The 15,173-nt window shown below is 46.3% G+C and overlaps 1 protein-coding gene across 8 annotated transcripts in view; it reads left to right on the top strand.

Annotated features, from left to right (window-relative positions):
• The window catches only part of SDK2 (sidekick cell adhesion molecule 2), a 342,544-nt gene that overhangs the window by 192,288 nt on the left and 135,083 nt on the right, over positions 1 to 15,173 (top strand). For all 8 annotated transcript variants that reach the window (XM_082212337.1, XM_082212335.1, XM_082212331.1 and 5 more), the window contains exon 2: positions 521 to 680. In XM_082212337.1, coding sequence (XP_082068463.1) covers positions 521 to 680 — 160 coding nt within the window. The remainder of the gene's footprint in view (positions 1 to 520; positions 681 to 15,173) is intronic.

The following is a 15,173-nucleotide window of genomic DNA, read 5'->3' as shown; positions in this document are numbered from 1 at the left end:
CAGGGGTTCTGGTTAAGAGAACTGCACTGCCATGCTTAATTTATAACCTTTTTGCTTATTGGTTTTTGCTCACCCAGTCAGAGCAATAGAAACCATTTATATATCCAGAGACATGAGATCAAGTTTGATATTTCTCTAAATTTCTGCCGTGAAATAGGAGACAGGGGATGGCACAATAAAGGATAGATACACCCAGAATTGCCCTGTAGCAGCCTTAACTAGCCTGGTGTCGTCCCCCCCCCCTCCATATTTTGTACCATGGAACCTATCATCCCTGGGTGGCACAGTACATCCCTGAGATTTGCAGTACAAAACAACTCCCTGGAAAGCACCATGTTCCTTAAGGCTTCTCTACTGCTTTCCATTCATTTGTGTAGCTCAGGAGGACCCAGTATCACAGAGAAGATACTGGACGAACAAGCCCTTTGTCTGGCTCTTGTGCCCTTTAAATTTGGCAGGATGCTTAGAAAGAACATACAGCTTGACCCTCTCTCCTTCCCCTCTTCTGTGTCCTTTGCAGATGACGTTTCTCCCTATTTCAAGACGGAGCCGGTGCGTACACAGGTTCACCTGGAGGGAAACCGCTTGGTGCTGACCTGCATGGCAGAAGGCAGCTGGCCTCTGGAGTTCAAATGGCTGCACGACAACAGGGAGCTGACCAAATTCTCTCTAGAATACAGGTACGTTGCAGGTGGCCTTTCGCTCTTCGGGGCTCTGTGAAGTGGCAGCGAGCGCTCCTCCCTCCACCTGGAGCCTTGTCCCTGCAGGCTGCTTCCTGTCATTATCCCCATGGTAGCAAAAGCCCCTGGGGCATGTGTCATCTGCAGCTCCCAGCTGGTGCACAGGAACTATTTCAGGTCTTTAATCAATTTATTTTCTTTTATAGCAGCTAAAAAAAATAATAGTGGCTTTGGAGAGGGGGGTGGAGAGCGTTCAGTTGTTTGACGCATGCAAAAGGTCACACACGAAACGCTAGACGTGTGAGATTTTCTGTGAAGTCTGGGAAAGCTAGAAAGGTGGAGGGGGGGTGACAGTGTCCAGAGCAAACAGGAGCGCCGTGAGGCAGGGCTTGTCCACACTTCCACTAGTGCTGTGTCTATAAAGTAGCCTTTCTCAGCCTGTGCGTCCCCAGATGTTGTTGAACTACAACTCCCATCACCCCTAGCTAGCAAGGCCAGAGCTCAGGGATGATGGGAGTTGTAGTCCAACAACATCTGGGGACCTACAGGTTGAGAACCGCTGCAAGGATGGGTCCTAGTAGTTTTCTGCTTGACTCAGGCCTTTGCCCTCATCCTTTCCAAGGGAAAACACGCTCTTTGCCAACAGATAGGAACAAATGGCTATCCAGGGGAAACCTGAACTGTTTGCTTTGGTTGAGTGCTAAAGAATTGTTTTCCCTGGGGGGGAAGTAGCTAAAGTGTGGACTTAAGCAGTCAGTTAACTCCAACCAGAGTGTGATGGATCCCCCAGCTCATGAATCCTTAAAGCCAAAAATGGAAGGAACGTTTTCAGGGAAACTATATTTCGTCCTTATCTAACCTCTCCTTAAAAAGACAAAACTGAACAGAATTTGTGCACCAGTTGTCAGTCAAGCACCCCTCTCCCCGCAGGGCTGGCCATTCCCAAATAATTTGAAACAAACTCCCTCAAAGAAGCAAGCAGATGTGGCAGTTGCGACATCATGTTTATTGGGCCAGGTTTGACCAGCTGAAGAAAGTAGATTCCTTATCTCTAGTGTCTCCTTTCTTATTAATGATTTGCAAACTAGCGCCCCAAATTCTGCCTATGCCCAAGATGGAAACTTGCTGCTTAGATCAGGAGAAGGCACAGTTCAGATTTACAGAATCTACTTTTGTTTGTACTAGAACTCCCAAGATCCGCCAACCAGAGCAAGTTTTTCTTGATTTTAATCTTTTTTGTGGACGTGGGTGGCGCTGTGGGTTAAACCACAGAGCCTAGGACTTGCCGATCAGAAGGTTGGCTGTTCGAATCCCCGTGATAGGGTGAGCTCCTGTTGCTTGGTCCCTACTCCTGCCAACCTAGCAGTTCGAAAGCATGTCAAAGTGCAAGTAGATAAATAGGTACCAGTCCGGCGGGAAGGTAAATGGTGTTTCCGTGCGCTGCTCTGGTTTGCCAGAAGCGGCTTAGTCATGCTGGCCACATGACCTGTATGTAGGGAGCTGTATGCCGGCTCCCTCGGCCAATAAAGCGAGATGAGCGCCGCAACCCCAGAGTCAGCCATGACTGGACCTAATGGTCAGGGGTCCTTTTACCTTTACCTTTTTAAAATAATAATAATAATAATAATAATAATAATAATAATAATAATAATAATAATAATAAAAAAGCAGTGTGATTTTTTAAATGAAATAAATAAATGGAGAGAGTTCCAAAGATGGGCTCCCTCTGCCCAAAACGTCTGGCCCCTTGGTGAGCGAGTTCCAAACCCCCTTGAACTGGGTCAGATGTGAAAGGGGTTCCAACACACTACCCAGTTCACCCTGCTATTGCCCTGCCCCCATTCACCAAGGAAACAAAGAACATAAGAAGACCCTTATAAGATGAGACCAGGGGCCTATCAGTTCCAGCCTTCGCAGTGGCCAACAATGCCTCTGTGTAGCCCACAAGCAGGAGTGCAGCATCCCTCTCCTGCCCAAGCCTTGCCTTGGGAAAGCGGGAGGGTGCACCTATTGGGAGATGTTTGCAAGGAGGGAACTGGCAAGGAAGGCTGGAATGTTTCTTGCATTTGGGCATTTTGAGAGTTCCTACGGAACGCTCCAAAGGGGAGGGAGTTGGTGCATCGCTGCAAACTACTAAGTGCCGATCAATGTAAAATTCGCTTCCCTAGAGTATGGCCTCGTTGGCCATATAACAAATTTCCTGGCTTTCATATCCCTCAGTTTCAGGAAGACCTATAAAAAAAAATCCTTGCTGACATGATGTCCTGCAAGCTTCAGATATGAGACTCACCCTAGCCGAATTAATCCACCCCTAATAGGAAGACATCCTCTCTTGATTTAAAGACTTCAAGTGATTTGGGAGCTCTTCCCAGCCTCCTCTGGTGAGCAATTCCTGTGTTTTAATTACTGTCACAGCTAGGAAATGCACTTATTTTAAGCTTGTCCAATTACTTCTCCCAGGTACGGGAACATGTTAGCCCTCTGACTGCAAGATTGAACAGCGTGCTACGAAGCTGTGGCTTACCCGTGTTCAAATATTTATATACATTGATCACATCTCCCCTTCAGCCCTTCTCATGGTTAAGCCAGACAGATAAAGTTCTCAGTGAGAGAAAAATGGGGACGGGGTGTGTGCGTACCAGCCATTTGGAAGTGTTAGCCTTTCCACAATATATATATATATTTCCCCCCCCCCTTTTCTTGTATACAATTCATGCTTGCATAAAACCAGATAACTTGCTAAGCTGTCAGATGGCAAAGGTGGTTGCTCACGAGTAACCAGGCAGGACTCCGACCTGTCCTTTTCAGGTTTTATTTAGGTGCAAAACTATTTACAGTGCAGAACCCCAAAATTCATGTCTGCCTCAATCGCTAGCAGAATCCGGGAGTGCTTGTTTCCTGGACCTCCCCCAACATAAAAGTCTCGTTACGCCCAGCCTCTTCCTTCCCTCTTTGCACTTTAGACTTCTGCGCAGGGTGGGCGATGGAAGGGGCATGCTTCTCTCCTGGCCGGCTTTGCCAGAAGTGGTGCTGAGGCTCCTATCAGCATCCTCTGGTCCTTTCACCTCTTCCCCACTGGAGGTGGGGTTTTCCTCATCACCGGACGAAGAACTGCTTCGCAAGATTTTCGGAGGCTCCCTGTAACACAACTGCCCCTCTGTTTCCCGCCCCTGTTTTGATGGCAGTTCCCTGACATAAGTGCTTCACTTTTCTGAGTTCAGAGCCATCTATAGTACCTGACGCACATTTGTTGACTACTGAAGAGCCCAGTAGAACAGACCTTTGCTTCTCATTGACTTCTGAGACTGTAACAGGGCAGATCTGTAGTCGGAGGTAAGTTTCATTGTGTCCAATGGGATTTTTCTCTCATCTAAGTGTGCATAGGGTTGCAGACTAATTCATGTTGCGGGTCCATGTTATATGCAGCTGCAGTGCTGCAGCTGCTGGGGCAGAGATGAGGAGGGGCAGCCAAGAGATTGGGAGAGCTTCGTGTTGGCAATGGCAGCATCCTGCAGGGATGCAAGATGTTGATGCCACCAACCCAAAGCTCCCCTTCCCGATGCTTCCATTTTGAGTTACTCAACCTGAGAGCACATTGAACTGTTCATAGACTGAGTTGCACCTGATTATATAGTGGTGGAAAAGCTTGTGGGAAGAGGAGGAGGAGACAGCAAAAGTAAATTGTGATGGTCATTTCCGGCAGTGGTTGGTTCCTGGGCTTTAGACTTTAGCTGTCTTACAGTAACCTTGCGTAATGTAAATAGAATACGCCGATGAGCACTGGGTGACAGGGCACTAATTCTAGATCGCATCTTTTTATATATAAAAAAAGTTGAAAAGAAAAAAATATCACAAACTGAACCTTAAGGCATAGTTCTGATGTAAAATAATAATAATAGTAAAGTTTACACAAGCACTGAAGTGGAGAGAGACTGAAAGTTGCTAGTACGTATAAAAGTCTTTCATGTTTTTTTCCCACCTCTAGCCACACCGAGTTTTTGCAACTGTTTTTCAGAAAGTGTTATGTCCCAACCCAAATTACGTTACACCGTTTCCCTGCATTTAAACCCTTTGCTTCTTTCCAATTTCTAGCTGTCAATATTCCTGCTGCCTTCACTTCTTAACATTGTCCTTTGAATATCCATACTTCTGGGATTCTTACTTTGTTTACCTTTTCAAACGGGAGACCTAAAACTGATAATAATAGCTGAGCTTTGTGTCCGAGCTAGCGTTTCTCTCAAGCAGATACCACCTTGTGCATTGGCAAAATATACATCAGATATACCAGGTGCCGAAGAACAATTGTCAATCTGGCTTTCGCTGCTTATTAATTTGTGTAATACTTGTCCTTCTCTGTTAATTTGTTGCCATTTTGTCTGAGCACACGGAAGATGAAAAGCACCTCTAGTTGCTTTTGACACTTTTGTAGAGTTGTTCCTTCTTCAAATAGCTTGTTAATTACCCTCCATTCTGATTGCTATCGTTTATCTGCCGTTTGCTGGTAACTCTGTGCCTCCTGGTTTGCAGCAGTCTCTCTCCATCCTGCCTTAGAAAACTGACAAAAATAATAATAATAATGAAAAGCTTCCTTCCATCTCTTTTGCTCGCACTTGGGCCCTGCCGGTAATTTGAAAAGAAAGCGAGTGTCATGGAGTCACAGCCACTTGAGGCTTGTCTTTAAATCAAGCCTATGCTTCTCTGCATCTCCTCTGTGTATGAATGTGTGTGTCATCCTCCCCATTTTAATCAATAATTCAGCCCAAGACAAGCTATTTCCCCATTTAAAGGCATCAAACTTGAAGGCATCTTGCTGCCATGGCAACACCTCCTCACTCTAGGACCCCAGGAAGAAAGGCAGTGTCGCCAAGTGTGCAGTCCCTTCACTGACAGATGCTCAAAAAAGCTGCCTTCAGTGCTAGGCCTACATCACACGCTGTGGACAGCAGCTTCAAGTCTTACCTCAGAAGAACAGAGGAAAAACTCCCTTTTTCAATGCACCATCACACAGCTATGTCTTAACTGAGCTGAGGATCTGAGTGTTTCTGTCATGCGGAACCCCTTTGAATTGGGTTGTGGGTAGGAAAGCCAGTATTTGTTGCCAAGGTGAGCAGCTCTTAGACCTGCAGGGGCTGTATGTATACCAACCCTGGTCAGCCACAGCCAGCATAGTGAAATGGGATGATGGGACTTGTAGTCAGTCATCACATTGGCACCACATCGGCTATCCCGGCCTCACAATCTCAATAGCGTCCTGCTTGTTCCCCGCCTCACAAATAATTTGCATGGCTAACATATCATGATCTGCTGTTAACCATACAGCGGTACCTCAGGTTAAGTACTTAATTCGTTCCGGAGGTGTGTTCTTAACCTGAAACTGTTCTTAACCTGAAGCACCACTTTAGCTAATGGGGCCTCCTGCTGCCGCCACACCACCGGAGCACAATTTCTGTTCTCATCCTGAAGCAAAGTTCTTAACCCGAGGTACTATTTCTGGGTTAGCGGAGTCTGTAACCTGAAGCGTATGTAACCCAAGGTACCACTGTATTCCATTTGCATCAGGTCATACACAGCAGCTGGTCACTCCAGAGTTAACTTCAGTCACTGTTTCCTACTCAGAATTGCAAGCATAAATTAAGCTAATTGAAAGGTTTATCCAGTGGCACAACTGTAGCTGCAAAAGTCGCTCCCTTGTGGTTCTGGGAACCACAGTTGTGGGGACATATTTATTCCAGTTCCTTTCAGTTGTATAAGGAAATGTTCACATTGCCGCCACAGGTCTGGCATAGGCACTTCTTCTGGGATCTAGCAAAGCCACGCGGGGAAGTGGATTCAAACATTTCCGCAGCCTTTCAGAGCCACACTGCTAAGCAAAGGATTTGCCTCAGGCCTGCCTGTGTCTCACCCCACTGACAGACATGCCTGAAAGAGCAGGGGAAAGCCACTCTTTAGCTCACCTCTGTGCCAGAAAGGTGATTAACAGGTTTTGAGGGTGTCAAAGTTTGCTGCAGGTTGCTCAAGTGCTGATGGGATCAAAGCCCCAGGGGTCCAGAGGGAGAAAGCCATCACCCAGAGGCAGCCAGAGTGGTGCAAGTCAGGAACCCAAAGTGGTGGCTTGACCAGAGGCAGGTGTCATATTTCCAAATCAGGTTCTCAGGGCAGCACCAACTGCAATGGAAACTGACCACCAGGAGGCCAGCTTGCCAGCGCCTTCTCTGCAAGAGACAGGTTTGCTCAAACTTTGAGGCTTTATCAGTCCAGGTGGAGCTTCCTTGGTCCCCTGGGTCATCTGACGAGGTGCCAAGTCAGCTGACGGGGCTTCTGATGCTGCCTAAGTGACGCTTCTGTTCCTTGGTAACACAGGTCAGCCTGCAATTCGGCGAGCAGCCATACTGCTTCAGTGGGGCAGTAGGTGACATACTGGAGCTTGGCTACCAGGAGCGCAGGTTGAGACTACTGGTTCATTGCATTAGATTGAATTAGGTGGAATATTTGAGGCCCTCAATATGCTTTTGGACTCCTCAGACCCAGCTGGCATGACCCCCTGTCAGGGATAGTGGGAATCCAGCATGATCTGGGGAGCCACAGCTAGTGTGGTATAGCAGTGAGCGCAGTGTTCCTCAAGCATGGGTCCCCAGCTGTTGTTGGACTACACCTCCCCACATCCCTAGCTAGCAAGACCAGTGGTCAAAGATGATGGACTAGGACCTGGGAGACCAGGGCTCAACCTCCCACTGGGTGACCTTGGGCCAGTCACTGCCTCTTAGCCTAACCTCCTTGAAAGGGTGGCTGTGGTGGTGGTGGTGGTTCAGTGAGGAAGGGGAGAACCACATAGGCCACGTTGAGCCCCCTGGAGAAGAAGGTGGGATATAATAAATTCAATAAATAAATAAGCCTGGATAGTTCAGTTGGACAGAGCATGGTGCTGATCATGCCAAGGTTGCAAGTTCAATCCCCGTATGGGACAGCTGCATATTCCTGCATTGCAGGGGGTTAGACGTGATGATCCTCAGGGTCCCTTCCAACTCTATGATTCTATTAAATACCTCAGTTAGGGCTAAACTACCCATGACGCTCAGGTTGGTTGGCTTCCACCCAAAGCAACTACAGTGAAAGCTGCCATTTCAAAAAGAAATTTGCATGTGGAATAGTAGGTGCTTATTCCACTGCCGCTAAGCTTTCATGTCCAATTCTGCATTATACCAACCCTTGAAAACTATATATGAGCACAGGGAACATTATGCATTACAAGAGCCTAGAGATATGTTCTCCCAGCCCTCACCCCATTCAGCCTTTGATCATTCATCCCAGACAGTGATAATACATCAAAGTTGATTGTTTGCTGGTAGAAGAGAGGAGAATATTCCTTTTTACTTTATTTGTTTTTCATTTGTTGTGGCACAATATAATCATGTGCCACTACAAATGAAGTGCAGTGACCTTAATGTTAAATAGCAAATGGCTGTGTAAACCAGTTTTGCTCAGCAGATGTTCCTAGAGTATTTCTAACATGCACGGAGTGCCTGAAAAACAGCAGATGCATAAGACAAACTATTCAAACACTGTTGGGAGCTTCTGTGCTTTTTTCTTTTTTGCCATTGTTAAGATTAAAACCATTTTGTGCAATTTCACTAAGTGGTATCATCATGGTGTTATAGGAATACACACAACCCACTTGACTTCTTGAATTTGCCATGCTGAAGTTATTTTTGACACTTTCCTTGACTGCAATTATGTATTAGAAAGTGGCAGACCGAATTTGGAAGTGTCTCCTTGGAAATTGTGGAAACCTGTGGCATTCCAGATGTTGGACTCACATTCCTATCAGCCCTCCCATCACAGATGATGGGAGTTGTAGTTTAGCAATATCTGGAAGGCCACAGTTTCCCTATTCCTGTAGCAACCGTACAGAGGTACCAACATACTCCTTTCACCTGTACCATCCAACAGGATAGGATGTTCCAAACTTCTGCGATACCAAAATTAAACTCTACAAGAGCTGTTTCCTGCTCAAATCTTCATTGATGCCCGGTACCACTAGCAACAGTGACCAGTCTGGTTAATTGCCTTTGAAATCTTGAACGAACCCTTAGATGTAAACCCAAACTTATTTGAAATGCACATTTAATTGAGTCGTCTCTCCCATAGCTATTCCTTGTTAAGTAGATTCAAATGCTGAACTCAGATCTGCACATGTGGCAAACCATGCCCAGCCCACCCCCTTGCCCATCTATGTACAGTGGTACCTCGGGTTACATACGCTTCAGGTTACATACGCTTCAGGTTACAGACTCCGCTAACCCAGAAATAGTACCTTGGGTTAAGAACTTTGCTTCAGGATGAGAACAGAAATTGTGCTCTGGCGGCACGGCAGCAGCGGGAGGCCCCATTAGCCAAAGTGGTGTTTCAGGTTAAGAACAGTTTCAGGTTAAGAACGGACCTCTGGAACAAATTAAGTACTTAACCTGAGGTACCACTGTATTTGTAGACTGGATGTTGTAAAACGGAACACCAGTCAGTGGTGAAATAAAGAAGAGGGTGGCGGTGTAGTAGCAGTCCTTGAAAACCTCACTTGCTGCTAAGAGTCCAAGCCTCCATTTTGGACAGCTCTGCCCACTGTGAAAGTTACCAGGGTTACACCTGTGTTCCTCACAGCAATCCCGTAACATATATGCAACTTTTGAGCACCAGTGAGCATGGGCTATGCTGGGAAGGTAAGATACCTCCTTGTCTCACCAGAGTGGTGCATTCTCTAGTTATCTCCTGCTTGGACTACTGCAATGCGCTGTACGTGGGGCTACGTTTAAGGTGACCCGGAAACTACGACTAATCCAGAATGCAGCAGCTAGACTGGTGACTAGGAGTGGCCACCAAGACCACATAACACCGGTCTTGAAAGACCTACATTGGCTCCTGGTACGTTTCTGAGCACAATTCAAAGTGTTGGTGCTGACCTTTAAAGCCCTAAACAGCCTCGGTCCAGTATACCTGAAGGAGCGTCTCCACCCCACCGTTCAGCCCAGACACTGAGGTCTAGCGCTGAGGGCCTTCTGGCGGTTCCTCACTGCGAGAAGCCACAATACAGGGAACCAGGCAGAGGGCCTTCTTGGTAGTGGCACCCGCCCTGTGGAACGCCCTCCCACCAGATGTCAAAGAGAAGAACAACTACCAGACTTTTAGAAGACATCTGAAGGCAGCCCTCTTTAGGGAAGCTTTTAATGTTTAACAGACTACTGTATTTTAATACTTTGTTGGAAGCCATCCAGAGCGGCTGGGGAAACCCAGCCAGATGGGCAGGGTATAAATAAATTATTATTATTATTATTATTATTATTATTATTATTATTATTATTATTATTATTATTATTATTATTATGTCAGGTTCCCCAGATACTTGTATACCAGTATTTAAAGATACAAATATAGGCATGTGTTATCTGCACATCCTGATGCTCTCGCTACAGCAATATGTAGAGCTGCCCTTTACAGCAGCAAAAGTGAGAATAAGTAAAACCTCTGTAGAGCAGACTGTCTAGAAATGGACCGGTCATCTCCACGAAGGTGATGAAGCCACAAGGACTCTGTGCAAACCACTCTCAAACCACCCATTTCTTCTCCTCCCGCTCAAAGTGCCACCTGCTGCCGTCTCCTTCATTCAGCCCTGCAGATGAGAGAGAGATCCTCTCTTTGGAGATTTAATGCAGTGAGACGAGGTTTCGGACATCTTGTCTGGCAATTGAAGGCTGCCGGTGAGGAAGCTAGGGCGGCAGAATTAGTTATGATGGGCATAAATTGAATTTTAATAGAGATGTAGATGGCACTCAGCCAGCTTGCTCAGGCGGTAATTAAAAGTTAACGGGTTTAGAAACATATTAATCCTTTGGGGAAAGAGAGGGCTGTCTTTGATCGCAGGGGAGGGCCCTTTTCTGCACGGGGCAACGTGTCCTGAATTTGCCACTCAGCCGGGCTATTTCAGGAACTATCTTGGTGATTGGGAGGCTGCTGCTAGGTTACTCAAACAAGGGATAGTGGACCAAGGATAATTCACAAGCGATTGTAAGAACACTTTTACTGCCTAATTCACGGCTTCTGAAACTTGCTAATATGATACAGAATATGAAAGAAACCATTTTTTCTGTAATTGCTCGAATGTGATAATCAACTTGGCTTTATTTTCACACAGGTTACAGATGCAGAAAATTCTAATACCATTCTAAGTCTGCATTCAAACATGGGGTTTCTTGGGGTACCTTTCTTGGTTGTAATGCTGGCGCTTCTGTCCCAGTTTCTAATGTTCCTTTTATCCTGCAATTCCTGCTCCATTATGGAACCGTGGCTTTTGGGTCAATATATTGGCATGTCATGCTAAATTTTAAAAAGCAAGAAAGAACTGCATGCCAGGATACCACCACAAATTCCATCCCGTGAAATTACAGTGCAAAACTCCTAGCATTCAACAATTGACATGGAACAATTGTTAAAGAAGAGAATGAAGAGGAAGCTGTAGAAGTAGAAGTTAGAAAAGAGGTCTTCTAGGTATTTGCGAAGAAAGACACGGCTGATGCTTTTGCTTTATAATTTATTGTTAGCCAACCTCGGACATCTTTGGATGGAAAAGCAAGGTAGAAAATGCTAACTTAAAAGGAAATAAATGCTAGAATTAAGTAGCAGGAGTCTCCCTTCCTTCAGAAACACCCCACTTGCCAGACCATTGGCTAGACAAGCTATGGCCATATCCAAATCCTGGAGCACCTTGCAAGTCTCTCCACCACCACCCTGCCCCACCCACCACTCTCTGGGTCTGCAGTGCCTAATACTGTGCTGGGTGTGTGCAGGACTTGGTGTTGTACAAATTTGTGCTGCTTTGCAGCCCCGCATTCCCCAAAGGTCTCCTTGCAAGATGCAAGAACGTGACCTGGAATCCAACATGCCAGCCTCTCCTTTTCATCCGAGCCAAGGCAGGTCTTGCTGCTGACTCTCTGTTCCTAGCGTTTTGCAATTCTTGCATTTATGAGGCACTTTGTGCAAATAAAGACAATCACTTGGGGTTTGGTTTAGGAAAAAATTAAGGGGCGGGGAGCTGTAGGATTTTCCCCCCACTTTTTTTTTAAATAGTGAAAGAGGGAATAACTGCACAAGTCAAAAATGTTTAGTGCTCCCGTTCTCCTGATTGTTCTGCACTCTGCAAAATTGCTCTGTAGTTGTCCCTTAGCAAAGGCACATTGCAATTAGCAGTGAATGGTGCTGCCGACGGCGAGATTCTTTTCACCTCGCACGTGCGTCAGACAGATGTAATTGCATTATAGATTTTCTTGGGCTATGGGTAAGAATGGGGAGGGGGATTGCTGGTTGTAGGTGCTGGGGGTAGGTTGCTATCTGAGCAAGGTCTTCTCATCTCTTTGTCCCCATGAGGCTGTCCACCTGTTAAGGACCCATTTGCAGTGCCCCCCAGCCCAGAGTGATGGCAATAGCTAAGGTGTGAGGAACAAACTGCGGTAGACAAGACAAGGATCTGGGATAAAATTGGCCACCACTTAGTGATTACAGAGGTGGGTGAAATTTGGCTCAGGCTTTTGGTGTATGTCCATCTCAGACTCAGTGGCACAGAGATGAACTGATAACAGCAATAGCTTTCCAGATGTTGTCCAGCTCCCATCAATCCCAGCAAACATGGTCAGTGGTGATGGGATATCAGTTGGAGGTCCCCAGGTCCCCCACCCCTGTTATGACTGATTATCAGTTGCCTGACCGACTGGTAGAAACAGAACTAAGAATGGTATTGAGGCTAAATGATGACTCAGATCAAAGATGATCCACTAGGACATTCCCAAGGTAGGAAGGTGGGATTAGTGTAGCCAAGGAATCTAAAGCAGTGTTGGAATTGGAAGAAACATCAATCTCTATGGCAAAAGGGCAAGGGAGCCAAGGTTTCCCACAGGCATCTGGTTGGCTTCTGTGACAACAGGATACTGCACTAGGTGGGCCATTGGCCTGATCCAGCAAGCTCTTCATATGTTCTGAACAGGCAGGAAAACACCAAAGCCCAGCAAGCAGTAAGTCACCAGAACGAAAACTTGGAGTGGGATTTCCTAGAGGTACTAATTTATATAGTTACCCTTAGCCAGTGAGGCATCTAGACTGGAAACAAATCAGGATCCAAGGAATACATGGTGAAAGGATGGAATATGGCGAGATATTATTTCTTCCCAGGCCTTACTGAGATGACTAAGAGATGGTGTAGTCTATACATTTGGGGGTGGGGGGATGGGACAGAGGGGGTGATAATATGGCTCTCCTGGAACTGTATTGCCATAGAACGCCAGCAATAATTTGCCGCCTAAATCCTGGCCCATATCAAAACCTCCCTGCTTTGCTATAACTCTTCTCCCTGAAATGCTAGCTTTCGCTAGGCAGTGAGATTTTGGAATCTCCCACCTGCATTTTGAAATGGTACAATCCCAGCATGGTTGTACCACATGCTTCTCCCCCCCCCCCGCCCGCCCTGAATTTGTAGATCAGTCCTGATTCCTGAGTAGTAGAATTCCCCTGTGTAGTAATAGTAGTAGTAATAATAATAATAATAATAATTATTATTATTATTTATTTATACCCCGCCCTCCCCAGCCAAGACCAGGCTCAGGGCAGCTAACACCCGATATAAAACAAACTGATTGAAATGCAACTTAAAAACAAGATTAAAATACAACATTAAAACATTAAAATACAGCCTCATTTCAATGGAAACTCAAATCAAAAACTTTTTTGGGGATGAAAACGTCAAGTCTTCACCAAGGCTAACTTTCCAAACTGGTCCTACATGGGCCAGAAAAAAGCCAAGGAAGTCCCCAATAGGAGTTCCATCACAGGAGGTGAAAGGAAAAAGAAGAGGGGGGGGGAATCGAATTGATTCCAAGCCGAAGGCCAGGCGGAACAACTTGGGTTGTGTTAAAAGAGGAGTAGACAAGATGATAAAGTTATCATTGGCTACCAGCCACAATGGCTACGTTCTGCCTCCACGGTCAGAGGCAATATGCTTCTGAATACCAGTTGCTGGAATTGCAGGTGGAGAGAGTGACGTTCTGCTTAGGTCCCACTCCTGTGCTTCCCCTGGGCCAATGGGGAATGAGAAACAGTGTGGTGTAGTGGTTAAGAGCGGTAGTCTCGTAATCTGGTGAACCAGGTTCGCTTCCCCGCTCCTCCACATGCAGCTGCTGGGTGACCTTGGGCTAGTCACACTTCTCTGAAGTCTCTCAGCCCCACTCACCTCACAGAGTGTTTGTTGTGGGGGAGGAAGGGAAAGGAGAATGTTAGCCGCTTTGAGACTCCTTAAAAGGGAGTGAAAGGCGGGATATCAAATCCAAACTCTTCTTCTTCAGTGGAGGCTGATCCATTTGTGCCAACCTCAGCCTGTCCTCAGTCAGCCTCTACCTGCCTGCCTTCTGGACACCTCCAATCACCTTCCTCCTCCCTAGTCCCACCGTTGCCCTTATACAACTCCTGAGGGAAAGGATGGGAACAAGCTAGAATTTAGTTGGTTCTGCCTACCACTGACTGCAGCTCTGGTTCCACCTGCTGGGGGCTCTGTTCCCGCCTACTGATGGTCTCCCTGCTTCATACCCTGCCAGTACTGGTGTACATCACTGCCCTGGGCACCTGGTTGCCACTCTGAGAACAGGATGCTAAACTAGAAGGGTCACTGGCAAGATCAAGCGAGACTCTTCTTATGTTCTTATGTAATGCTATGCATGAATTGTCTCATCCTAGCAAGCGATTCAGTGAAGCCGTTTCAAAGAGAGAGCTCTTGCATCCTCCCATAAAGTTTGGGACGCTTTGTAACGCAGGTGAAAAACATTACAGTTTTCCAATTCCGCGTGGATCTAAATTGTGAAAAATAACTGTTCGCATCAAGAGTGGAAGGCTTGGCGTGTGTGATTGCAGTGGCTTGCGTAGGCGTGCTTAACAAACAATTCCATGGAGTCTTGGGTTTGTTTTCTTTGCCCCCACAGTCGTTGGCCAAAACTCATTCAGCGCACTAATTATGGGCCTCAGGCAAACTCATAAACAGCTGTAACCTATGCCATTAATTCCGGCATAGTGCTGGATTCAGCACAAGGCTTCGGAAGGTGCGATTGTTTGAGTATTATGTCAGGATAGGGCAGTACACTCCCATCAGCTGTTTTTAGCTGTGGCAACCACAAATTGTTGGTTTGGAGTCGGTGCCCACTCTGCTCCCTCAACCCACCTTTTACTGGCGTCCCTGCTCCTACCAAACCCAGTACCCACACACCTTTCCAAGAATGCTGTGTGACCTCAATGCTGTGTGTGAACGAGCATGTAACCTGCAACCAATTATGTCACCATAATGGCTATCCAAGCCACAACTGAGCAGTTTTCTTCACTTGGGGAATGTATGAGATGTATAGAAATTTTACTGGTAACTTTTTTCAGTGTAACTCTTTTCTTCCCTCCAAATTTGTGAGACGTTTTCCTCAAGCA

The sequence above is a fragment of the Podarcis vaucheri genome, assembly GCF_965113315.1.
Source record: "Podarcis vaucheri genome assembly, chromosome: 2".
Taxonomy (NCBI): domain Eukaryota; kingdom Metazoa; phylum Chordata; class Lepidosauria; order Squamata; family Lacertidae; genus Podarcis; species Podarcis vaucheri.
The sequence above is the reverse complement of the archived record's forward strand: the minus strand, read 5'-3'. Positions and strand labels throughout refer to the sequence as shown.